Here is a 26564-nt window from a genome sequence, read left to right as displayed (position 1 = left end):
GACGCGGGTTCGTGCCCCGGTCCTGGAGGATCCCCACATGCCGCGGAGCGGCTGCGCCCGTGAGCCATGGCCGCTGAGCCTGCGCGTCCGGAGCCTGTGCTCTGCAACGGGAGAGGCCACAACAGTGAGAGGTCCGCGTACCGCAAAAAAAAAAATAGTGCCTGGTCATATAATAGCACCTGGTTCGTGGCTGCCCGCAATACTTACTATGCTAAATTCTCCCCCTTCCGGGCGTTCTGCACCTTAGCAAAACGCTCTGGAGACACCCCAACTGCCTGTTCTTGCCCTCAAAGGTGAAACCTAGTCCTCATTTTCCCCTCCTCCTCCGGATCCCCATACACCTATTCTCTCACTCCTGTCGCCTTCCAATACTCCAGTAAAGGATAGTGGACCACCTCCTCCCACCAGTACCACCACCCCAAGTGTGCTGATTTGGAATCCTAGTCTGCCTAAGGCAGAAGCTTTGCCTAAATTCCAGGATACAAGGGCCACTCACAGCTTATAATAACGATGAACTTTCACAGGAGGTGGAGGGAATTGTACCCAGTGATTAGGGCTAGTGATTAGGAAGCAGAATAACTTAAAACTGACACATGTGAGAAATATCCTCAAATGATATCATCTGGACCCTCCCTGCAAAGTGGTGTCACCCGGGATCCACACTCCTGCTGGAGCCCTGGGTGACTCCCCGGTCCCTTCCCATGCTCCTGACAAGAGTGAAAGAAGGAGGGAGTCCCCTACAATGTCCAAGGCCACGAAAATGCCTTTTTTGCTATGCTTAGCTGTGTTGAGTCTCATTTGGCTCCCGGCATGGGTATGGGACAGTCCCAAACCAAACTGCTAAGGTCAGTGGGTCATCTCTCATCCTCATTTGACAGCAGGTTGAATTGGGCCAGCCACTCTCTGGAACCAGTTCTACCAGGTAGATGGGCTCCTCCCACCCACACTAGGAACTCCACAAGCCTGAATGCAAGAGTGACCTCCCAGACAAATGGGAAGGTTATTAACACGCGGATTAAGTGTGCCTGGGTCTGTGACTCCCTGTGTAACAAAGACTCTATGTCTCAAGGTCGTTCAGAGGCCAGTTCCCATTATTACTACACCTGGGCTCAACCAGGCCCTAATGGCCTCCATTCAGGACCTGTCCAACCTTGCACATGAGATGACATCCCCTCTCCATAGGATTTCACCTAAGGTGACATCACCCCTCCAGAAGACTCCACAGGACACAGCATTGCCTAGGACCCCACCCTGAGCTGGGACCCTAATTTGGACTTTGGCACAAAAACGACCCTGCCTCTCGAGTGCCCCGTGCAAGCCCTCTCTTTCCTCACAGGATCTTCTACCTGTTGGGCTTTCCCACCAGATGACACCCTGGGACCACTGCAGCAGTTAGATTGGCCGGGCTCTTTTCACAACCCGTCGAGCATGTCCCACGTCTCTAGCAATGGGGAATGGCCCCTGCCACAAGCCAGCACAAATACACTCAGTTAAGACAGGTAGAGTCCTGGCACAACTGTCCAGCAGCCCTGCTGCCCCAGATAAGTAGTGACACTTTGGTGCATTGGACCATTGTGTATTTAATCTTTGGCTTCTGCACTTAGCCTCTGAAGATGTGTCTGCCTGCCCACCCAGGGTAGCTCGCTGTCCTGCCTTTCTGTTCAGTGCCTCTTTGGTGCAAAATTCTGAAAGACAGAATTCCCTAATGGGATCCCCCATGGACGCAACAGCCCCTAGGCAGAGAGAGGAAAGTGGAAAAAGCAGACCCACTCAGGCTAATGACTCCCTGCTAGAGTGCTTTACACAAACCTGCTTTACAGATCTACCCCACAAGACCTAAAGGCTTTAAAATGTTTGGAGGCAGATCTAGATCCTCCAGATTATCTAGATAGGTGTGACCACCACCTCCCTTCCTTTTAAAGAGCAAACCAACTGCTGCTCCCTTCTGTCCCTGGTGGATGATTTCCAAAAATTAAGAATTTCCACTACTTTTGTTCCTCTACCTCCCATTCTTTGCAGGATACCAAGGACCACTTGACTGCCGATCGCACACCCCTGCCACTGCCTCCCTGAAAACTCTGGCCTCTTCTTCCATTTTTTTTTTTTTTTTTTTTTTTTTGCAGTACACAGGCCTCTCACTGTTGTGGCCTCTCCCGCTGCGGAGCACAGGCTCCGGACGCACAGGCTTAGCGGCCATGGCTCACGGGCCCAGCCGCTCCGCGGCATGTGGGATCTTCCCGGACCAGGGCACGAACCCGTGTCCTCTGCATCAGCAGGCAGACTCTCAACCACTGCGCCACCAGGGAAGCCCCCTCTTCTTCCATTTTTAAGGACTCTGTGATGACACAAGCCCAGAGGACTATTCCCAGGCCTAGAAAGCAGCTGAATTTTGAAATCCCTTGGGACCAGTGACCCCTTTTTGCCTTTCATTTTCTCCCTCTTTACTTTCATTTTCTCCCTTTTGAAGGGAGACTCTATAACTTTTATGCCCACCCCACCATTGCATTTTGGTGGCAGATAACTTGTTTCTTGAGTTTCACATGTTCACAGGTGGGAAGGAATTGTGCCCATGGATGAAGTCTTCTCATAGCCTCCGTCTACCTGGTTTAGATGATATTTGGGACTTTTGAGCTGATAAGATTTAGATGAGTTGTTTTTACTTTGAGTTGATGCTATAATGGGATGAGGTGAATGTATTTTGCCTGTGGGGTAGACATGAATCTTTGGGGCAGACTATATATAGGCAGACTAATAGCCCCTAAAGATGTCCACATCCTATCCCCAGAATCTGGGAGTGTGTTATGTTACATGGCAAAGAGGAATTATGATTGCAGATAAAACTAAGATTGCCAATCAGCAGACCGTAAAAAAGAGAGGGTACCCTGAATTATCCTGGTCGGGCCAGTGTCATCACAGAGTCCTTAAAAGTAGAAGAAGAGGCCAGAGTGATGTGATGGGAGAAAGACTCAATCTGCAGTTACTGGTTTTGAAGGTGGAGGAGGGCCCCACAAGCCAAGGAACACAAGTGGACTCTAGAAGCTGGAAGAGGCAAGAAAATAGATTCTCCTCTAGTGCCTCCAGAAAAGAAGACAGCCCTGCTGACACCTTGATTTTAGCCTTCTGAGATCTGTCAGACTTCTGACCTACAGATAGTTCAGGTAATACATTTGTGTTGTTTTATTTCAGTTTGTGATAATTTGTCATAGCAGCCATAGAAAACTAATACCAGGAGCTCAGTCCCTGCCTCTATAAGCAGAAAAGCACCATCGTTCGGGTTACTGTGCAGCAAACATCCACTTCCCTTACCCTCCCACGGGCAGGTAAGGGGAGGTGCACGGGGCGGGGGAGCTATTTCTCTGCCTAATTGATTTGGGACCTGGACGTTTAACTTCCTTTGCCCAGTGAAATGCTAGCACATATGCAAGCAGAGGTCTTAAGTGTGGGCCTGACTCGTTTGCTCCTGTGATCCTCCTTGAGAAAAGCACACCCGAGACAGCCCCAGAGCCCAAGGGCACCCCTGAGCCTAACCCAGAGTCTGAAGCCAAGCCCAGATGACCCGCAACCTACAGCAGAGCCACCCAACCAGCCTAGCTGAGTTCAGCGAAAGTGCGGTCGACCTGAGGACCCCGAGTGAAGAATAAACTCTTACCGCTGCAATCCACTGAGTTCTGCAGTTGCTTCTCACGCAGCAGTGTTATTGGGGCTAAAGCGACTAATACAGAGAATTCCTGGCAAGACACGCAATCAGTCCTTCTTTTATCGACGAAGGCAGTCCTGGTGTGTACCCGCGTGCATACACATCGATACCTGCACATGTGAGGATAAACCCACGTGCAACTCTGAAAAGTGGGAGCACATCCATGTACAGCTATGCACGTGTGGGGTTTCTCTCCATCACATCTGGAGGCGCGATGGCTGTGTGTGATGTGAGGGAATCTGTGTGCTCTTAGGTCGTTTCTTGGTTTTCCTCCTCAGAACTCAGTCATCCCTTCACTATAAGGAATCCAGCTTCCGGCCAAAAACCTATGTCTGATTTTTTAAGTATTTTTTGATTGAAGGATAGTTGATTTACAGTGTTGTGTTCATTTCAGGTGTAAAGTGATTCATATATACACGTATACACTTGTTCAGATTCTTTTCCATTATAGGTTGTTAGAAGATACTGAATATAGTTCCCTGTGCTACAGGGTAGGCCTTTGTTGTTTACCTATTTTATATATAGTAGTGTGTATCTGTTCATTTCTTAGGCACAACCGTAGGCCATTACAAAGGCTCTCCCCGGCAGGCCTGGCAGGGAAGGTTAGCCTCCCCGCACTGGTGCACTGGTACGCCGCCAGTGCACGCGGTCTCTCAGTGGGTCACAGCCAAGGACTCAAGCCCCTGCCCCAACCTGCATTCCTATCCCAGCTTTCTTCAGAGACCTTTAGTGGGAAGGGGATTGCCTTCGGCCGAGGCCCTCCTCGGGTGCCTCACCCTTATGGGGGGCGGGGGAAACCTGGAAGACACGTCTCCACTCTGCCTCAGGAGTCGGGACCCTCTTGCTCCTAGCCCTTCCCACACTCCCTTTCCCACCCCATTCCCCCCCCTCCCCGTGGCCCCCAGATCCATAAAACTGAAGGAGCCTTTATTTCGGGGCTCCCCCAGCAGTGAGAGCATCTCCAGCTTCGATCCACCTGATGGGATGGCGCCATTGGTTCCAAGGGGAAAATCCAAGGAAGGGATGTCAGTGCTTCTCCAGTTTGGCCTCTTCCTTACATGTGGAAGTGAACGATTGAAGCCTGACTGTTCCTTTAATTTGGACTTGTCTTAATTGGCTCCTATGACACCTGGCGGCTCAGCTCTGTCCACCACTTACAGACATTAGCCTGGTGACTTTCGAAAAAGTCACTTTACCTCTTCATGCTTTGGGTTCTTCATCTGTAAAATTGAAATGCTAACATACCTACCTCCTAGGGTTGTTCCTGTGAGGATGTGATGAGTTGATAGACGTAAAGCATAAGTAAGTTCTAGCTAATAAGCATTTGCTATTATGATGTTCAACACTGTCCATTTCTGCTTGGAGATCCATATGGTTCTGGGGGTGCCTATTGGCTTAGCCTGGGTCATGTGCTCTACCCCCCCCCACCCCTTCCCCTGCTCTAGGGATCCAGTACATGATCTAGACTAAATTAGTAGGCACTCTCCACCTCCTAGGCTAGTTCCCGGTGGGCATGTGATATGAGCCTGTCCAGTCATAGCAATCTTAAGACTTGGGCTGAAAGTTCTGGGACAGAGACACTGTCTCTGTTTCTAGCAGGACACTGTCTCTGTTTCTATCTGTCTCTATTTCCAGCAGGACAAGAACAAGGAATCCTACACCCCAGGAGGTGCTGGCAGCCATACTGGGACCACAGGGAGTGCCGACCTCAGCAAGAGGAAACACCCTGGAGAACAAAGGAGAGAAAGAGAAACTAGGCCCTCGGTGCCGTCGCTTGACTTCTGGTTAAAGCCTTGCCTCACCTAGAGTATTTATGTACCTGAACCCTTTACTGTTTTGGCCAATTTGACTTGGATGCTCTGTTACCTGTAACCGAAAGTCTCCCAACACACAGAGTGGATCTGTGAGCGGCCAGAGGCTCTTGGGAGTGGGAACAGTCTGGGTCCCCAGGGAGGCCAATTCTGAGACAGAGCACAGGGTACAGGACATTGACTACTGAGTGTCCTTGGGACCGGCTGAAGGAGGGAGGAGAGAGAGGTGCACAGGGCTGGGCAGAGGGAGGAGTCAAGCTGCAGTGCAGGTGCAGGGGCAGTTTCAGCCAACCCTCCAAGCAGCCCTGGAGCCAGAACAGCCTTTGGTGTTGGCACATTAAGCATCATGGAAGGTGGGAAGAGGCCCGGCTCTCGGCAGCCAAGGCAAAGCCCGAAGGCACTGGCAGCTGGAGACCACCTGCCAGTGGCCCTCCTGGTAACCGGAGCAAAAGCCCTTGCTGGAGAGGGGTCCAGGCAGCGCCCCTCTTAAGCCCATCGTGAAAGAGTATGTGGCAGGGAACAGCGCCTGACTAGGCACCTGAGGATGAGTTGGTGTTCACGTCCATACACCGTTGGGGTAGAAGCGGTGGACAGACAGACGGCTGGACTGGAAAAGAGATGGCCAGCAGCAGTGAAGGTCCAGCAAGTTCCCAGGTATATCAAACTCAAGGAATCCCCCCTCCACCCCGGAACTGGCCTCAACAGGTCTGGGCACAAATCAGGTGAGAAACTGGAGTCGCACTGCACCAGGGAGGGGGTGGCCCGGAGCCACAGAACCATGGAGCCTCAGGCAGGGGGCGGCGCTCCAGCACTTCTCAAGAAGTTTGGGGCCCCAGATGCAGGCAGCACAGTTGCCCACCCCTAATCTTAAGACAAAATCCACTTCTGCCTAGGCTTCTCAGGAAGCCCCAGGCACTGGCAAAAGGCAAACCCAGCTTTATTGGTAAAAAGGACTTGACTAGGAATTCCTACCTGGCTCAGGTAGAAGCACCAACCAAAAGCATGGAGGGAGAGGGGACGCAGGAAGCGGAAAGGAAGCAGGAAGCGGACAGGAAACAGGAAGCACGCAAGGGAGGAAAGGACGGAGGGAGGGAGCGTGAGGAAGGAAGGAACTGCAGACCAGGGTCTGGATGGGGACGTGGGCTTGGAAGGAGAGAACTCAAGGCTCTGGGTGTGGGGAAGAGACCAGGGAGGGAGGGGTGGCCCATCGCCCCGCCATCTAGAAGGGCAGCAGCTCTTCCACAGGGACGTTGAGGATGATGTCCATGTTAGGGGTGCACCTGGTAGGAAACAGCAAAGAGGGGTGTGAGACACCAAGCAGGGGTGCCAGAGCTGCAGGTAGGGGAGCACGGCCTCAGAGGAACACAACCTGTGACCTTACAGCAAACACACACACACACACACACACACACACACACACACACACACGCGCGCGTCCAAATGGAAAAGGAACTGGTTTGGCAGGACTCATGTTGCCCCACAGAGCTCTGAGGCCAAGAGGAAACAAGAGCTCAGCTCTGAAGTGCTGGGGCCCCTCAGGACGAGCGCTCTCTCTGGAGTCAGGATGACTGGTTTGGAAGCCTAACTCTGTGTCACCTTGAGCACACTGCTTCTCCCCTCTGAGCCTCTGGACATCACTGGGCACCTATGTAACAAGCACTCACTATGTGACAGACCCCAGGCGAGCCTCGTTTCCTCATCTGTCAAGGGGGGGAGGGTCCACCTTCAGTCACTGATGGGAAGATTAAATGAGACCAGGCCAGCATGTAATAAGTGCTCAGTAAATGACAGGCATTATTCTTTCCGTAACAGTAGCGAGAGCAGTGGGTTCCCATCTGCACTATCTTCCCATCTCAGTGACCAGCACGAACACTTCCAAGGCTCCAGGATTACATTCTCCCTCCCAGTTCTCTCACCCACTCTCATGGTACATACTGACGCACGCTGAAGGATTTAGACATGAAATGTCAGGATGTCTGCAATTTACAACATTTCAGAAGAAAGAACAAGGAAGAAATGAAGATGAAGCCAATATGACAAAAATATAACTATTTCTAAATCTAGATGGGTAACTGGGTATTCATCATAATACTCTCTGGACTTTTCTGTATATTTGAAATTGTTCAAAATAATAGTAAAAAAAAAAAATGCATGTCTGTACTGGCAATGCCCAAATTTCCATCTCCAGTCAGTATCTGTCTTCTGATATCTACACTCGTACCCCCAACTGCCTAGCTGACAGCTCCACGCTGAGGTCTCTGTAAATTAAACTCAGTGTCCCAGTCAACTGCAGACTGACCTGCGTAAGCATCCTTTACCCCCCGGCCCCAGCCTTCCCTCTCTCTGGATCTGGTACCACTACCCACCCTGTGACAAAAGCCAGAAACCCAGGGGTCATTCTTGACACCTCCCTGTCCTTGACTTCCCACATCCAAATATCACCAAGGCCTACGGGTTTACCTTCTTCAATTCTTCTCCACTCCATCCATCTCTCCTCTCTCTTCTGCCACCCACCCTGGCCAAGCCACTCCCGACCCCCCCCCCCCCCACACACACACGATTGCCAACCAGACTCCCAGCACCTCCTCTGGCCCCTCTCCAATATCTCCTCCACCCTCTTTTCAAAATAACTCTTCTTGGAATGCAAATCTGATGTCACCACTCAGCTTACAATTTCTTGGCTTTCAGGGTCAAGTACCAAACTCTTCCCTCGGTCTACCTACCGGGCCCTGCGTGGCGGTTCCTAGGGGCTGAGCTGTCCTGCTTCCTCCCCGTTACTCTCCCCACCACTCTGCATTCCAGCCTCATTCAGCCCCTGGTAAACATCAAGTTCCCTCCTACCACACATGCTCCACAGCCTCACTGCTCGGCTTGTGACCCAGGGACTGTCAGCGTCAGCCTCACCCAGGAGCTTCTTAGAAATGCTGACTCCTTAGCCCCACTCCAGACCTACCGGTTCAGCATCTGCTTTGTAACGAGATCTCTAGGGGATTCCTGTGCACGTTCTGGTTGGAGAAGCTCTGCCTAGGGATGCGCCCCTCCCACGTTTTAGGAGGAGAAAGCGTCTTCCCATTCCCGGTGTCTCCCTGCCCGTGGAGGGGCAGCAGCAGGCATACTGCTCCTGGCCTCGCTTTACTCACTCTGCCCCTGGAAAGGGGTACAACGACCTGAACAGTGAGTCTGGAGAATAGGATGGGGCATGGGTGCCCTGTTCCCTCTCAGCCACGAGCAGCCTGCAAGGACGACACTCTCCTCTGCTCCAACACAGCTGACCAAGGAGCTCGACTTGCCTAATTCTGGGTTCACTATTCAGAAGCCAAGATATCTGGAGGTAGAAGCTGTTGCTACCTTCTCTAAAATCAGCTTCATCAGAATAAAAGTGAGCGTCTGGCCCGTGTCTGCCTTGCTCCTTTCAGTCTTATTTCAATGTGTTCAGAGCTCAGATAAGGACGACGGTGCCTACTCACCACACCCCCAAGACGCCAGCACCACCACCTGGAAATGTTCTTCCTTCAGTTTCCCCCTTCAGCCCCTTTTGCCCAGTGAACTTCTATGCATCATCCTTCAGACCTTGGTTTAGACTGTCACATTCTCAGGGAAACCTCTCTTGACCCTCCAGACTCCTCTCTGTCCGGGCTACGCTCTGCCAGCGCCACGTCTATGCCTCTGCTTCAGCAGCTCTGGGGTCAGTTGCCGCGGGACCTTTGTCGGTGGCTCGTTATCGATGAATGTCTGGTCCCCTCCTTGGCTCCATGGTGGTAGAGCGAAGGGTTACTGGCACTCACAGTGCCTGGCACTCCATAGGCACATCATAAACTTGACAGTACTTTTTAAGGAAAATAAGAGGAGAATGAAGAATAGGAGGTAGAGGAGGAGGAAAGAAGGGGAGAGGAAGAGAAGGAGATAGACATAGAAGCTAAGAAGAAGAAAAATAATTTGCAGATGGTAAGATCTGCCCCACATAGAGAGGCGTGGCCTGGTGGGATCCTCACCCTCAGACCCAGAGGGCCTGACCCAAGGGAGGGCAGGCAGAGAACTGGTTTTGGAAGAAGGGAAGTCCTTCCTTTGGGGCCCAGAATTCTGCCCCACGGAGAGAACACCCTTCTTTCCCTGCAGTGTGCCTTCCAGGCCATTCGTCTCTGGAGCCGACCACCCCACTCAACACTGTCTTCCTGAACACCCCAGGAGCTTAGGGGCGGACCCACTTGGTTGAAACGTGGAATGTGGAATTGGAAGGGTCCAGAGAGATTACCTAACTCAGCCTGCTGTGCAGAGATGGGACACTAAGGCCCAAAGATGGGAAAGGTCACATCTGCTACACAGTCAGGGGCAAAGCCAAGGCAAAAACCCAGCCTCCTGCCTCCTCCACCAGGCTGCCTTCCCCGAGAACAGAGAGCTTCTTCGAGTCCAGAGCGTGGCTAGTTTAAGAGGTAGCTACACAAGGATCACATACTTGGATCTCCGAAGCAGAACGTCCGCAAACACAGTCTCTCGGGGTTCCCAGATCTGAAACTGGAGCTGCTCCACCTCCGCCCTTAATATGGGTATTTCCTCCTCAAAATGGTCTATAAGCTGAGGAGAGCAGGGGAAAGTGAGAAACGAAACATTCCCCGACCAAAGGGAGAAAAGGGCAAAGTGAACAAGGATTACTGCTCATTCATCTACAGAAATGGCCTGGGCTTTGTCACTTTTGTCACTGGGACTTCCGGACTCCAGACGGGGGTCCTCGCTGTGTAGGGCAGGGCTGGCTCACAAGTTACCGACGATGTTTGATGGTTCCGGTTAAGGGTGAGGGGATCGTGGAGAAGGGAGACAGGTTGCAAATGGGTGGCAGCGCTTGACAGTGAGAATTAGCGGGGGCTGGTGGAGGTGATGAAGGCCATTCACTCGGATAACTGATGAAGGTGCAAGATCACGAAAATTACCGCGAGAGGGTGGTGATGGTGGATTTCATTAACACTGGTCATGAGTGACGGTCAATGACAAGAATTAAAGAGGTGGAGACCGGGGCTGGGTAGTGAAATTAAAGTGATGGTCATGTGGTGATGCTTGGCGATGGTGCTGCTGGGTCATGGCTGGCGGTGTTGTTAATGAGGCAAACCCTAGGCCAGCACGAATCCCCTTCTCAGATGAATGACAAGTGGCACTAATGGCACTGCCAAGCAGGAAGGCTAACACCAGAGTCAGAGACCTCATGAGCGCCACATCCGGACAAGCCTGACTCCCACAGGTCCTGGGGACCACCCACCCTCCTGCTCTAGCACAGGGGTGACGACCACCTTTGCTGCCCACTCACTTCTCGGAACTTGTCCATGTATTTCAGTATGAGCTGGCTATTCCAAGTCTTCTGCAGGAGCGTTTCCTGATGAGCACGCTGGATTTTCTGCAGAGGAAGGAGAGGTCTGGCCCCCAAGTCTGGCGCCAGGGGCGACCATACACTGGGTAGTATGGTGGGTGTGTGGGGGGCCTGGAGGCAGAGGACAGGGAAAAAAGCAGGGCTGGGGGCAGGACCTGGATACCTGCCACAGTGGCTGGCTACTCACCACCACCAGAGACCTCAGTAGGTTTTTTTTCTTATTCTGAATCTGGTTGGACATAGATGCCAGGACCATTCTGCACATCTCACTGAGGTCATCCAGCTCATCCTGGGGGTCAGCAGGAGGGTGTTGGCCACCAGCCCTGCCTCCCACATGGTCTGGCGAGGCAAGGCCATGGGCTCACCTACCTGCTGGCTGTTCTTCACCTGCTGCAGCTGGCGCACAAGGTTGGCAACCTGGACCGACTTGATGGGATACTCACGGTCCATGTAAGTGCTCATGAAGCTCACTTTCTTGTGGACCTTCTCGATCTTGGCATCCAGCTGTTCCACCTGCTGCTCCAGGTCTGAAGAGATCAGGAGGGACAGAAGGCAGGATCCTCCCTCAAGAACCCCCCTGGGGAGACCCAAGAGGCAAAGCTCTCCTTGACCAATGAATTGGGGTCTGGGCTGCAGCAAGTTCACACAAGGCTGGGAGGTGGTGGACAGTTAAGCCCCTAGAGAGCTCTTTACCTTCACAGGAGAAGAGGCAGTACTGGGTAGGAAAGAAACTATCCCAGTGCAAGATCCCTCGGCAAGCCCCGGCTCTGCCAATGCCACTGCATGACCCTCACCAAGACCCTCCCTCTCTGGACCTCAGTCCCCTCATACACACGCTCCCAAGGCAATGAGCCCAGTGAAATGCGGCAACACTGGCTCCCAAGACATGACCAGGGCAGGATTAAGACAGTCTATCCTGCCACCCTCCATGGAGGGGATCCCCAGCGTCTGAGGCTGCCTGACACACTGCCCCTCCCCTCAGAAGGCTTCTAGTCTGCTCAGGGGAAAGAAACCACAGGCTCGCAGGTCTGTGGCCAGTGACCTATTCCAGCCACTGACTCCCAGAGGGACGCTGGCAAGAAAGAGGGAGGCTGGGATTGGATGCTGGCTCCTAGCTGTATAACCTTCAACAGGCTACTTCATTTCCCTTACCCTCAGTTGCCTCATCTGTAAAACGGGAGAAAAGAAAAACTTCCCTGCCTTACAGGTAGTCGGAACGACGGAGAGTGAGCCCATAAAAACAAAGCACGTAGGGCCTGCAAGCGCTAAGTGCTTGATAAGTAAGCTGTCAGCTGTGCATCTTAGCAGAAGGGAGGTGATGGGCCTGATGGTTTCCGAAGGGGAGGTGCAAGGGGAATGCCCGGCGGCTGACCTCCACAGAGGGCCAGGCGAGGGTCAGGGAGTCAGCCCCAGGGATTCTTACTGTGTATCTTGGATTCCTCCTTCTCCTCCCATTCCTGAAGCTCACACTTCATCTGGTGCAGCTTCTTCTTGTTTGAGTACTCCAAGATGTCAGCGATGGTCTGTGGGAGCGGGGGGCGGGGAGGGGGGTCAGCTCACCCCAAGCCTCCACTGGTGCGGCCAAAGCACGGACTGTCAGAGGACTCAGCACTTCCTCAGAGGAGTCTCCAAACCCAGCCCCACACATACTGTGTGCCAGGCACAACTCCTCTTCGGGGTGGGTGCAGTTGTGCCCCAGTTTTACAGGGCTCAGAGGTTAACCCAAACTCTTCCAGCTAGTAAGTGCTGATGGGGATGAGTCCCCACCCCCCGCAACCCCCAGTCTGATTCCAAAGCCCAGGTAGGTGGGCGGGGGGTGGGGTGGGGGGCCGGAGTGTGTAAGAGATGTATCCTCCACATGGAGGAAGCAGCTTGCGCAATGGGCCGGGAGAGGCCGGGAGAAAGCAGGAGAGGGCGCCCAAGCGCTCAGGAGGGCGGCGTCGCGGGCTGGACCGCAACGCAGGGCAGAGGCAGGGCTGCGGGGCCACGGTGGGGGCTCACCGTGAAGACGTCCTCCTGCTGCAGCATCACCCGCACTTTCAGGGCCGAGCTGTCGTCCGTGTCCTGGATGGTCTTGATCAGTTCCCCACAGAGCTTGGTGAGGAAGTCCTCGTGGTTGCAGAGCTCCTGGTGCGCGGTTCGCCGGTTCCTGAGCATCGTCTGCAAGCGGAGGAACAGGGAAAGGGGGCAGTGTTACGTGATGCGCGGAGCTGGCCGGAACCTCCGGGAGCCTAGGGACCACTTCCCTCCCGCCGCAATCCGCCCCCTTGTGGCCTCGACTGGTAAATGCCACCCGAGCTGGGCGGCGGTTCCCCATTGTCTGCGGGTCAGAGCACCTTGAATTATTTCATCCTTTCTGAAACACCCATTTTCCCATAATTTTACACTCTGAGGTGGGGCTATATCTTACAGTTGGTGGCGTGTTACGGTCTAATTGACAAATATTTTATTAGTGGGTAATTAAGATAAAGGTACACCTTATTATCAATGGCTTCTTAGAATCGATGAACTATATAGTACTAGCAATAATAGAAAACGCCCAAGTAGGAAAGAAGATGGCCGAGGATATGGGCCTTGTCTGGAGAAGAAGCAGGAGAGGCAGAGTGGATGATAATCGCTACCATTTCTCGTCAGGCAGCTGAGCTGAGTGAGGACTGTTTCATACAACAGCCCCTGGGAAAAGAATGAGCCTCTAAGGGATTAAGGGACTTGCCTAAGGGCCCCCAAGCAGGTACACATAACCTACAATAATAATAACAACAAGAACAATCGCTGAGGGTGCCTCACTCAGCAGGCGGCTCAGGGTATCAGCTTACCCTCCAACAACCCTCTGTTCCCCAGCTCTATTTTACTGATAGGTGGATGGATGTTCAGGCGGGTTACATGACTGCCCCAAAGTTGCACAGACAGGAAGTAGTGGCACCGGAACTCGAAAGGCAGACTTCCGACTCCCAATGTCTATCTTTCCACTACATTAAGATGAGGAGCTGAGTGGGCCTAAGGCCGCAAGGCGGGCTGAACCTCACAGCGATCAAGACGTGGATGTTAGGCCTCGACACACCTTGGTTCAAATGCCAGCTCTGCCACTTCCCACCTAAGGGAACCTGGGCACGTTAGTTAGCCTCCCAGAACCCTGCTCTACTCATTCCGTATGTTAGGAAACTAATACCGGCTTCAGAGAGCTGCTGCTATAAAAAACAGATGAGGTAATATTCACAGTCAAGCCGCTTAGTGGCGCGTCTCGCACACCCAGGGACGAGTCACCATTCTCACCGGTTCTCACCCTCCGCCTCTGCCAGGCTATGTGCTCTCTGCTTTATTCCTTCTGTTCTTCATTTCTCTGTCCTTTGCTAGAAACTACCTCTTCCTAGCCCTCAGCTGCCATATTCCTCACGCGATAATGAGTAATAGTGCAAACGCACAGAGTACGTATTATGAACCCTAAAGTGTGCTAAGCACTTCCCATGCCCTACCTCACTTGGGACTATTATTTTTGGTTTTGGTTTTGTTTTTTTTTTGCGGTACGCGGGCCTCTCACTGTTGTGGCCTCTCCCGTTGTGGAGCACAGGCTCCGGACGCGCAGGCTCGGTGGCCATGGCTCACGGGCCCAGCCGCTCCGCGGCATGTGGGATCTTCCCAGACCAGGGCACAAACCCGTGTCCCCTGCATCGGCAGATGGACTCTCAACCACTGCGCCACCAGGGAAGCCCACTTGGGACTATTATTATCCCCACTTTAGAGAAGCAGAACTTGAGGGTCAGAGAGATGCAGTACCTTACCCAAGGTCACCCATCGCAGAGCCGTTGTCCTTGAAGTCTGGGCTCCTAGCCACTCCACCATCTTGCCTTCACATCTCCAGACCAAAACATCTCCAAATATGGCCCACAGGGACCAGAAGCATCTTGTGAAAAATGCCAGCCTCTTGAGTCTCGGGCCCACTGAGCCCCACTCCCAGGTGATTCTGATAAAGTGTAGAATTAATGACCTCTGCTCTAGAAATGGATCTTCCCTGACCACCAGCTCTAGGGTAGAAACCCTACTTTGTGCCGTCCTGACCCTTACCCAATTTGTAATTACATAATTACAGTTTGTAATTATGTCTCCCCTTTTCCCAATTTATTTTTCTCCTAGGACTCATCACTACCAAGCATAACATGTTTTTCTTATTATCTTGTTTCGTGTCTGTCTACTCAACTAGAATTTTACAGCCAGGAGGGCAGGGGCTTTGGTTGTTTCGTCACAGCTGTATGTATCTCCAGGACACAGGACAGTGCCTGGAGCTCCATAAGTATGGGTTGAATAAACTGATGAGTACTATTCCTTGGGGGTTTAAACTCATTTATTATGTGTCTCCCCACTAAAGTATAAGCTCCATCATAGCACAGATTCTAAGGGCTGTGTTCACGGCTGTGTCTCCAACACCCGGCTTGGTGCCTGGCATATCGTAGGCATTCTCTCAGGAGTTGTTGATCGAGTAAGTGACTGTCCTAAGGCTGAGGGGCAGAGTCAGGATCCTACTTCATATCCAAGAACACACCAACTGAGTCATTTCTACTCCCTTGCTCTGTTTCCCCCTTGTCCCCACAGCCCGTTCTGCACACAGCAGCAGCAGCCCAAGGACTCCTGTGAAAATCTAAGTCAGATCATTTCCCCACTCTACTCAGAATCCTCCAGGGTCTTCCTGCCTTACTCTATGCAAACACAAAGCCTAATCATGGACTACAGGGCTGTATACAAGCTATCTCCTTCCCCCCACAGCCCACCATCTTTCTTCCTCATCACCTGGCCCATCACTGACCTCACACCAACCTCAGGGCCTTTGCACTTCCAGCTTCTTGGCCTGGAACATTCCCCCTCAGATGTCACCACCTTAGCAGCCTTCCCTGACCACCCTCCTAAAACAGGCATGGCCACTCCATCCTCTGTGCCTCTTAAGCCCCTAACCTTATTTTACACTTCTTCATAGCTCTAACCCTCACTACACATATTACATTTTTATCTGTCTTACTTATTGTCTGTCTCCCCGAGTAGAATGTGAGCTCCCTAAGGTCAGAGTCCACATCACTGGTGAATCCCCACACCTAGAACAGGGTCTGGCACATAGTAGGTGCTCAAATATTTGTTGACTAAACAAATGAATGATTACAAGAGACAGTATTAGGAACTGGTTAGGAGCACAATTTTTAGAGCCAATTGTCCAAGTTCATGTTTCAAACAAAAACACATAAACCCTTCTAAAGTCAGGATAAAAATAACATCAGAGGGCTTCCCTGGTGGCACAGTGGTTGAGAGTCCGCCTGCCAATGCAGGGGACACGGGTTTGTGCCCCGGTCCGGGAAGATCCCACATGCCGCGGAGCGGCTGGGCCTGTGAGCCATGGCCGCTGAGCCTGCACGTTCGGAGCCTGTGCTCCGCAATGGGAGAGGCCACAACAGTGAGAGGCCCACATACCGCAAAAAAATAAAAATTAAAAAAATAACATCAGAAATATGAGTTCCTACTTTACGAATGCAGGGCTGCCTCTAAACCATTTTTGCAAAATTGAAGGTTAAAGGAAAAAAAAGGTTTCAAGGCAAATACATTTTTCCCTATTTCTTTATATAACAGTCATTGTTCATTGACTCATATTAAAAACTTTCCTGAAGAAGTTAAGAATTCTTCTATAGTATTTTGTAGTATTTATAGTATTTGGTATTTTACTTTCTCCTATGGACACAAAAGCCCCCTCTTCTTCTAGTCATTTCAAATACTTTGAAACAATGTTCAGAAGCCATAAAAAAACAATGGATGGTAAGAAAATCAATTATCAAAAGTTCTATTAGTTGATGTGAAAATTTTTAATAGTAAGCTCCTAAGCCTTGCTTTAAGATGCACTGTATTCCGTAAAAGGCTAATTTACTGGAAATTTTAAAAGGAACAAGCCACTAAATTGTGTTCCTAATGCAGTAAAATAAAAAGTGATTCTGCTCAGAGGGAGCACAGTCTTGCCAACACATTGATCTTGGACTTCTGGCCTCCAGAACTGTGAGACAATAAATTTCTATTGTTTTAAGTCAAAAAAAAAAAATTAGTGATTTGTTTCCCTGGGATCCTCCAAAGGTGAACAGCGAGTTGGTTTTATTTGTTCTTTCATAGATGTTCATATATTTCATGTTTTAATGCATTGCAGTCATTAATGTTAAAAAAAAAAAAGTGATTCTGATCATTTTCCTGAGTCTTAAACACAAAAGCAAGGGACTTCCTTAGTGGTCCAGTGGTTAAGACTCTGTGCTCCCAAAAAAAAAAAGACTCTGTGCTCCCAATGCAGGGGGCGCAGGTTCGATCCCTGGTCAGGGAACTAAGATCCCACATGCCTTGCAGCGCGGCCAAAAAATACAAAAACAAAGGCAAACTGCCGTTTGCCTAACTGGCTTTGACCCCTGGTACTGCATTTTCTAGCTGCGTGGTCTGTGTCATCTCCCTGCACCTCGGTTTCCCCATCTGGAGAAGAGGGATGATGATAAGCGTGCCCACGGGGTTGCTGTGGGGATGAGGGGTCAAGTCAGGCACCCATGAAGTGCTCAGTGCGTGTTTGCTATCACCATCCCCCGCCCCCTGCCCTGGGCCCTGGTGCCTGCGGAAAGATGCTCGTCATACTCTCACTAGTCGGATTTTGGTCTGTGTCTTCCCCGAGTCCAACTTTCCTCTGCGCAGTTCTAGTGGATTCCTCGGCTGACTTGTCATCCACAAGGTGGGCTTGGATTGCAACCCTAGGGTATAGGAAAGGACAGAGAGAGTGTGAGGGTAGAGGCAGGTCTGGGGTCAGGTCCCAGAGAAGGCACCAGCCATGAGAAACCCCAATGCCATCCACTCATGTCCTTATAATGTACGACAGTGAGACTGAGGAATGAAGCTCACATCCATCAGTTAGCTCCCAGGCCCCACTCTGAGCCTTGTTATAACGGACAGAGAAGCCCAGGAGACTTCCACATACCACAGTGACGGTGGGGTTGAACAGAGGGGAGGAGAGGGGTAGCAGCAGGAGATGGCCAGACATCCCCAATCTCTCCCACCAAGCTGGCCGGTGGCAAGCTCAGAAGGGGTAGGGGTTAATAGCAACAACTAATGAAGCAGACAGCCTGGGTTTGAATCTGAATTCTGCCTTCTACTAGCTATATGACCTTAGGTAGGTCACATGACCTCTCTGTCCCTCAGCTTTCCCATCTGTAAAACAGAAATAATCATCATGCCTACCTCACAGAGTTGTAGTGAAATTAAAAAAGAAGTTACTATAAAGTATTTGGAATAGTGCCTAACCCATATTCAGTGCTAAATATAAATTACTAGCTGTCACTGTTATTACCAATGACCTGAGAATTGGGATCAGGACCACAGCATCAGATAAAGGCACAGGAGCCGTGCAAAATGCTAACCAGCTGTCTCCGGAATACCTGTAAAAGCTGTGGTCCTGCCGGATGAGAAGTACACGAAAATAATTCAGATCGGAAGAAGGCATTAGGAGGGCATGTTCTGAGAATCCCTGCTTCCTCTCCACGCATCCTGTGCAGTTATGAGGCAAATCACACAGATGACCACAAACGCTACTGCTGCCTTGTCAGCCCCCGCCAACATCTCTGTTGGAGGCGCAACCCAGTTCATTTTTGAAAAATATTATTTCTTTTATGGATCAATATCCTTAATTTAGTATTAAGTGTTGAAGTGACAAAGTAAAATTAGAGTAATTTTGTGTTAAAGTTATGAATTATCTGTATGTATCTGGTATTGAATTGTATTGTTTGAGAGATGGAGTGATTAATAGATTAATTTTGTGGTTCTAATTTAAAATGTGTAAGTGAGATTTTGATTTAGATTTGTCTTGAGTTGAAAGGTTTAATACACTCTTATTAAATGTGTATAAATTACAATTTTTAAATGAACATAAGATTATCCATATTTAGAAGTTTATTTATTAGATATACAAGAATTACATTAAATACCCAATGGTTTTGTTCATCAGAACAAGTGAACTCTTTGAAAATGAAAGTGAATATATTAAATTTTAAAGGTGGCTTAAACGATTTAGGAGAATTTAATTAACCAACTTCCAAAACCCCCTTCACAAGGGTTTTTAAAAATTATAACATTTGTAAGCTGAACTTAAATACTTAGCAAGATTTATTGCTTTAATAAGGAGTATTTCTTTTCATTAATGGTGGTAGCCCTGATTTATTATTTTTGTAATTAAACTTTTTATTTTTAAATAAATTCAGATTACATTTACTTAAGAAATAATGCAGAGAAACCCTATGTTCCCTTAACCCAATTTTTCCCGACCGTAACATCTTGCAAAACTAAGTACAATATCACAACCAGAACACTGAAAGACAGAACATTTCCACAACCACAAGGATCTATAATGCTGCCTTTTATTGCCACACCCACTTCCCTCCCCTTCCATGCTCCCCCTACCTATGTCAATCACTAATCTGTTCTCCATTTCTACAAATTCTGTCATTCCCAGATGGTTATACAAATGGAGTCATACAGTATGTCACTTCTGAGATAGGCTTTTTTTACTCAGCATAATTCTCTGGAGATTCATCCAAGTTAGTGAATGTATCAAAAGTTCTTTCCTTCTTGCTGAACAGTACTACATGCTATGGAATGGATGTACCATCGTTTGTTTTTTGTTGTTGTTGTTGTTTTTTGGGGTTTTTTTGCGGTACACGGGCCTCTCACTGCTGCGGCCTCTCCCGTTGCGGAGCACAGGCTCCGGAGGCGCAGGCTCAGCGGCCATGACTTACGGGCCCAGCCGCTCCGCGGCATGCGGGATCCTCCCAGACCGCGGCATGCGGGATCCTCCCAGACCGGGGCACGAACCCATGTCCCCTGCATCGGCAAGCGGACTCCCAACCACTGCGCCACCAGGGAAGCCCACCATAGTTTGTTTAACTACTCACTCATTAAAGGACATCTGGATTGTTTCCAGTTTGGGGGTATTATGAATAAGGCTACTCTGGAACTTTCATGCACTTTTTATTTTTTTCACTTTTTAAAATTGAAGTACAGTTGATTTACAAGTTGTCTTAGTTTCTGATGTACAGCAAAGTGATTCAGTTTTTATATATATATATACATATATATATATATACTTTTCATATTCTTTTCCATTATAGTTTATTACAAGATATTGAATATAATTCCCTATGGTATACAGTAGGACCTTGTTGTTTATCTATTTTATATATACTAGTTTGTATCTGCTAATCCCAAACTTCTAATTTATCTCTACACCCACCTTTCCCCTTTGGTAACCATAAGTTTGTTTTCTATGTCTGTGAGTCTGTTTCTGTTTTGTAAATAAGTTCATTTGTATCATATTTTAGGTTCCACATATAAATGATATCATACGATATTTGTCTTTCTGATTCACTTCACTTAGTATGGTAATCTCTAGGTCCATCCATGTTGCTGCAAATGGCATTATTTCATTCTTTTTTATGGCTGTGTAGTATTCCTGTGTGTGTGTGTGTGCGTGTGTGCGCGCCCGCGTCTGTGTGTGTATACACACCACATCGTCTTTTTTTTTTTTTAACATCTTTATTGGAGTATAATTGCTTTACAATGGTGTGTTAGTTTCTGCTGTATAACAAAGTGAATCAGCTATACATATACATATATCCCCATATCTCCTCCCTCTTGTATCTCCCTCCACCCTCCCTATCCCACCCTTCTAGGTGGTAACAAAGCACCAAGCTGCTCTCCCTGTGCTATGTGGCTGCTTCCCACTAGCTATGTATTTTACATTTGGTAGTGTACATATGTCCATGCCACTCTCTTTTTGTCCCAGCTTACCCTTCCCCCTCCCAGTGTCAAGTCCATTTTCTACATCTGCATCTTTATTCCTGTCCTGCCCCTAGATTTTTCAGAACCTTTATTTTTTTATAGATTCCATATATATGTGTTACCATACGGTCTTTGTTTTTCTCTTTCTGACTTACTTCACTTTGTATGACAGACTCTAGGTCCATCCACCTCACTACAAATAACTCAATTTCATTTCCTTTTATGGCTGAGTAATATTCCATTGTATATATGTGCCACATCTTCTTTATCCATTCATCTGTCGATGGACACTTAGGTTGCTTCCATGTCCTGGCTATTGTAAATAGAGCTACAATGAACACTGTGGTACATGACTCTTTGAATTATGGTTTTCTCAGGGTATATGCCCAGTAGTGGGATTGCTGGGCTGTATGGTAGTTCTATTTTTAGTTTTTTAAGGAACCTCCATACTGTTCTCCATAGTGGCTGTATCAATTTACATTTCCCCCAACAGTGCAACAGGGTTCCCTTTTCTCCACACCTTCTCCAGCATTTATTGTTTGTAGATTTTTTGATGATGGCCATTCTGACTGGTGTGAGGTGATACCTCATTGTAGTTTTGATTTGCATTTCTCTAATGATTAGTGATGTTGAGCATCCTTTCATGTGTTTGTTAGCAATCTGTATATCTTCTTTGGAGAAATGTCTGTTTAGGTCTTCTGCCCATTTTTGTATTGGGTTGTTTGTTTTTTGAGATTGAGCTGCATAAGCTGCTTGTAAATTTTGGAGATTAATCCTTTGTCAGTTGCTTCATTTGCAAATATTTTCTCCCATTCGGAGGGATGTCTTTTCATCTTGTTTATGGTTTCCTTTGCTGTGCAAAAGCCTTTAAGTTTCATTAGGTCCCATGTGTTTATTTTTGTTTTTATTTTCATTTCAGGAGGTGGGTCAAAAAGGATCTTGCTGTGATGTATGTCATAGAGTGTTCTGCCTATGTTTTCCTCTAAGAGTTTTATAGTGTCTGGCCTTATATTTAGGTCCTTAATCCATTTTGAGTTTATTTTGTGTATGGTGTTAGGGAGTGTTCTAATTTCATTCTTTTACATGTAGCTGTCCAGTTTTCCCAGCACCACTTATTGAAGAGGCTGTCTTTTCTCCGCTGTATATTCTTGCCTCCTTTACCAAAGATAAGGTGACCATATGTGCATGGGTTTATCTCTGGGCTTTCTATCCTGTTCCATTGATCTATATTTCTGTTTTTGTGCCAGTACCATACTGTCTTGATTAATGTAGCTTTATAGTATAGTCTGAAGTCAAGGAGCCTGATTCCTCCAACTCCATTTTTCTTTCTTAAGATTGCTTTATTATTCAGGGTCTTTTGTGTTTCCATACAAATTGTGGAATTTTTTGTTCTAGTTCTGTGAAAAATGCCAGTGGTAGTTTGATAAGGATTGCATTGAATCTGTAGATTGCTTTGGGTAGTATAGTCATTTTCACAATGTTGATTCTTCAACCCAAGAACATGGTATATCCCTCCATCTGTTTGTATCATCTTTAATTTCTTTCATCAGTGTCTTATAGTTTTCTGCATACAGGTCTTTTGTCTCCTTAGGTAGGTTTATTCCTACCTAAGGTATTTTATCCTTTTGGATATGCTCTTGCACTGGTTTTTGTGTGACCATAAGTTTCACGTCTCTGGAACAAATGCCCAAGAGTGCAATTGTTGGATCATTATGGGAAATGTGTGTTTAGTTTCATAGGAAACTGCCATATTCTTTTCCAGAATGGCAGCTCCATTTCACATACCCACAAGCAATGTATGCATGACCCAGTTTCTCCTCGTTGCCAACATTTGGTGTTACTACTATTTTCCATTTTACCCATTCTTATAGGTGTGCAGTGACACCTCATTGTGGTTTAATTTGCATAGCCTTAATGGATAATGATGTTGAACATCTTTTCACGTGCTTATTTACCATGTGTATTTCCTCTTCGGGTGAAATGCCTCTTCATGTCTTTTGCCCATTTTCTAACTGAATTGGTTTTCTAGTGAGTTTTGATGGTTCCCAATATATTCTACAAAGCAGTCCTTTGTCAGATATGTGGTTTGCAAACATTTTTTCCAAGTCTGTAGCTTGTCTTTTCATACTCTTAACAGAGTCTTTCAAAGAACAAAAGTCTTAAATTTTGATGAAGTCCAACTTGTCCATTTATTTCATTTTTCTTTTATGGATCCAGCTGTTTGTGTAAAGTCAAAGAACTCTTCACTTGGCCATCAGTCCCAAAGATTTTTCTCTCCTATGTTTTTTTCTAAAAGTTTTACTGTTTTACATTTTACATTTATTTTTTACTTCATTTCTCCAGTGGTTGACTGTGGGTCCTGGAGCCAAACTGCCAAATATCACAGCCTGGATGTGCCCATCCTACCTGTGACCTTGGGAGTTACACCTGTCTGTGCCTCAGGTTCCTCATCTGTAAGAGGAGGTGATAACGACAGCACTCACCTCATGGGGTTGTTGGGAAGATTAAATAAAGTGACAGGTGTAAAGTGTTGAGAACAGTATCTAGCACATAGTAAGTGCTTGGTATACGGTAACTGCTCTTGTTCTGTTTGTGGGTGTGTCTGTTACATACCTCACCACTTCCCCAGTGAAAGAAAAGGGCAAGAGTTTCCTTGTAGATGCTGTTTGAATAGGGTATAGGACCAAAGACAAAAATTCTGTCACTACCACCAGGTCTTGGGCTTCCCTGGTGGCACAGTGGTTGAGAGTCCGCCTGCCGACGTAGGGGACACGGGTTCGGGCCCTGGTCCAGGAAGATCCCACATGCCGCGGAGCGGCTGGGCCCGTGAGCCATGGCCACTGAGCCTGCGCGTCCGGAGCCTGTGCTCTGCAACGGGAGAGGCCGCAACAGTGAGAGGCCCGTGTACGGCAAAAAAAAAAAAAACTACCACCAGGTCTTGTGCTCATCACTTTATATCAATGACTCTCAACAGGGGTGTTTTAGATATATTGGCGGGGGGGGGATCTGTGGGTTCTCATTGGGGGCCCAACTGGCATCTATAGGTGGGGGCCAGGGACACGAGATATCCCCCAGAACAGGACAACCCCATAGAACATAGAATTCTCCTGTCCTGCATAACTCTCCTAAGTCCTACTAGATATGACATAGGTAAAACCCCTATTTATAACAATCTGATCCCAGAACCTGACTCTGTTTTACATATAGCCACAAAGAATATTTTTCAGGGTTTTACTATAATGCTGAATTTTCCAAGAAAGCAGCTACAATCAAGGGAAGATTGTGCTTTTTTTGTTTAGAACTTTACCAAGAGATGGGCACCACTTTGGAAATCACAGTTGCAATGAAAAATCCCTCTTGGTATTTTGAGTCCCTGATTTCCCATCGTGTGTCACTCTGCATTTGCAACTGTTATGTTCACCATGACTCCACATCTATGAGTAAGTTTCTGAAGACTTTCTAATGTCTTCTAATGGACTCCATCCTGAGCATTTACATACTGAAATATACTTTATTTAACTATAAATAACTTTCCATTTCCTTTACAGTTATGGTATTAAATTAATATTTAAAAATTATATATGTAGGTAGGTTATATTATCTATGAAGTTTATTTCAGGATACTAAAGGAATATTACAAAATATTTGTAATATTTGTCATTAAAAGGAGTGTTGGGTCTGAATAACAATGCTTTACACAGATCTTCTCATTTAATTCTCACAACAATCCTATCAGGTAAGGATTAGTGTCCTCATTTTACAAATGAGAAAACAAAAACTCATTCATCTCTCTCACTTTCCCAAGAGAGCAGATGGGAGAGCCAAGGCCTGAACCCGTGTCTGCCTGAGCCAAGGCCTCAGAACTCCCCTGGAAGGCATGACAGTGATGTGGCAGAGATTATCCCAAGTTCACCAAACCCTGTTTTCTTTTCCTCCTGGACACATAGCTGGACTATATTTCCCATCTTCCCTTGTGGTTAAGGGTAGGCATGTGACTGAGTTATGGACACTGGAATATGAGTAGAAGTGATGTGTGTCACTTCAAGTCTATGCCCTGAAAAAGAAATACACACAGGATCATCCATGTTCTTGCTCTCTCTCTTCTCTCTCTGCTGGATGCAAAAGTACCCAGCAGAGGACTTCAAGGCCTTAAAAAATGTCATTGTCACAAGGTGAAGGAGCCTAGATCCCTGAATGATCACATGAAAAAGATTACTCCCTCCCCGCTAGATCCACAAATGTACTTCGACATAAATGAGAAATATGTTTCTGTATCAATACTTGAAATCTGGGGATTGTTTGTTATAGCAATTAGCCTACCCTGATATAAATGTTGTCACCAAGGGCCAAGAGCATCCACTCCATCCTGTCCCCAACTCCACCAGCACCCAAGTGCCTCTGCCCACCTGGCTGGACGGTAGTCCAGGTCTTCATTTTGCTTTTCTGAGTGTTGACAGCTCGTGGGATCGGAGGCAGAGTAGATGGCTTGGCTTTCTGCTTGGACCGCTGCCATGGAACATAATCCTACCAGACATAACACAAATCAGTCACACAACTCATGGGCTCAAATCCCAGCTTACCCCCTTACAGATATCTGTAACCTTGACCAAGTGGATTTACCTCTCTGAGCCTCAATTTTCTCATCTGTAAACTGGATCTAATTATAAAAGCTACCTCCACAGGTTGGTACAAAAATTCCAAAAGATGATATCTGTAAAGCATGTGGTAAGTGTTCCATAAGTGTTAGCTATCACTTTTTCAGCAGCCAGCCAGAATTTACTAAGCACATCGGCTGGGAGGTGCTAAGAACTGTGAGAAACAGAAGGCATGGAAAAGACCCAACAGGAAAGCAATCAGAGATAAATAAGAGAGCAGCATAATACACCCTTACATCCTGATAGGTGGTGAGAAAACTGAGCTTCAGAGCCACGCCCCGGGTCCCACAGCAAATGCATGACAGAGCCGGGCCTGGAATTCAGGTTTCTGGATTCTATTGCCCAGGACAGTCACCGCCGTGGGCGTTGAGAGCAAGCTGACTGCAAGCCCAGGGTCAGCAAGCCCCACCCACATACCACCTAGCCCTCTTGGACTCACCAGAACCTGGAACTGGGGGACTGTGGAGCAAATCCCAGCGTGGTTGAGTCTGGAAAGTGTTGGGGCGGGAAAGAACTCCCATCATTCCCAACCCACGGGATGCAAGCAGCAAACGTGAAACTGGCATGGGGTCTCGAAGCCGAAATCTCACCCACTAGGGACACAAGCCAAGCAGGGGCTGGAGAGCTCGAGGGAGAGGCGGGGCTCGGGAGATGGGGCGGGGGGGGGGGGCGGGGGGCGGGGTCAAAAGGCCTTGGGACAACACCCGGCGAGGACCCAGCCAGAGATAGGTTGGGCGCACGCATGCGCGGTCCACAGCCCCTTCATACGCCTTTTACGTACTTCGGAGAGACGCGCGCCATTAGGGGGAATGGAAGAAGAGTCCGGAGGCCTTGGGGCCCCGATTTTTTGGGATGCCTATTTGTTCGGCTTCTCCAACTTCCTTGTCTCAGCGTGGGTCGCGCGGTAACCAAGGCCACTCAAACTTCCCAGCGAGACCTGCCGCTTTCTTGCCTGTCTTGGTCTCCAAGGAAACGGACGCAGACTACCGAGCGCCTAGAGGAACGAATATCGCAAGGGAAAAAGTAGCTCTCTCCACATTCTTCTCATCGTGGTTTCAAATTCCCCTCAGCTGGCCCAGCCTATCATGCTAAAGAATCAAGTCATATTTCTCCTCTCAGCAAACCTCCATCACTTCCTTCTCCATCCTTACTCTTGGCTAATGACGTTGCTTCCTATTTTACGAGGAAAATCACGGGGCTCAGTAAACTCATAATTTCAC

At 48.3% G+C, this 26564-nt stretch overlaps 1 protein-coding gene across 3 annotated transcripts; it reads right to left on the bottom strand.

Annotated features, from left to right (window-relative positions):
• Window positions 1-6429: 6429 nt before the first annotated feature.
• C15H20orf96 (chromosome 15 C20orf96 homolog) lies at window positions 6430-25966 on the bottom strand. Of its 3 annotated transcripts, none has more exons than XM_033840420.2 (10): window positions 25784-25964; window positions 25096-25213; window positions 17501-17613; window positions 12866-13024; window positions 12288-12387; window positions 11234-11391; window positions 11052-11153; window positions 10805-10891; window positions 9962-10080; window positions 6430-6788 (listed from the first exon to the last, which is right to left on the bottom strand). In XM_033840420.2, the coding sequence occupies exons 2-10, from the start codon at window positions 25121-25123 to the stop codon at window positions 6728-6730; spliced, it is 927 nt and encodes a 308-aa protein (XP_033696311.1). In that variant the 5' UTR covers window positions 25124-25213; window positions 25784-25964; the 3' UTR covers window positions 6430-6727. The 3 variants fall into 3 exon arrangements, with proteins under 3 accessions (XP_033696311.1, XP_073648939.1, XP_073648938.1); XM_073792837.1 differs by lacking the exon at window positions 6430-6788 and adding an exon at window positions 8065-9334 and having other exon boundaries at window positions 25784-25966; XM_073792838.1 differs by lacking the exon at window positions 11052-11153 and having other exon boundaries at window positions 25784-25965.
• Window positions 25967-26564: the final 598 nt, after the last annotated feature.

This window comes from Tursiops truncatus, chromosome 15 (genome assembly GCF_011762595.2).
Source record: "Tursiops truncatus isolate mTurTru1 chromosome 15, mTurTru1.mat.Y, whole genome shotgun sequence".
In the NCBI taxonomy this organism is placed as follows: domain Eukaryota; kingdom Metazoa; phylum Chordata; class Mammalia; order Artiodactyla; family Delphinidae; genus Tursiops; species Tursiops truncatus.
This window is presented reverse-complemented; position numbering and strand designations above follow the sequence as displayed.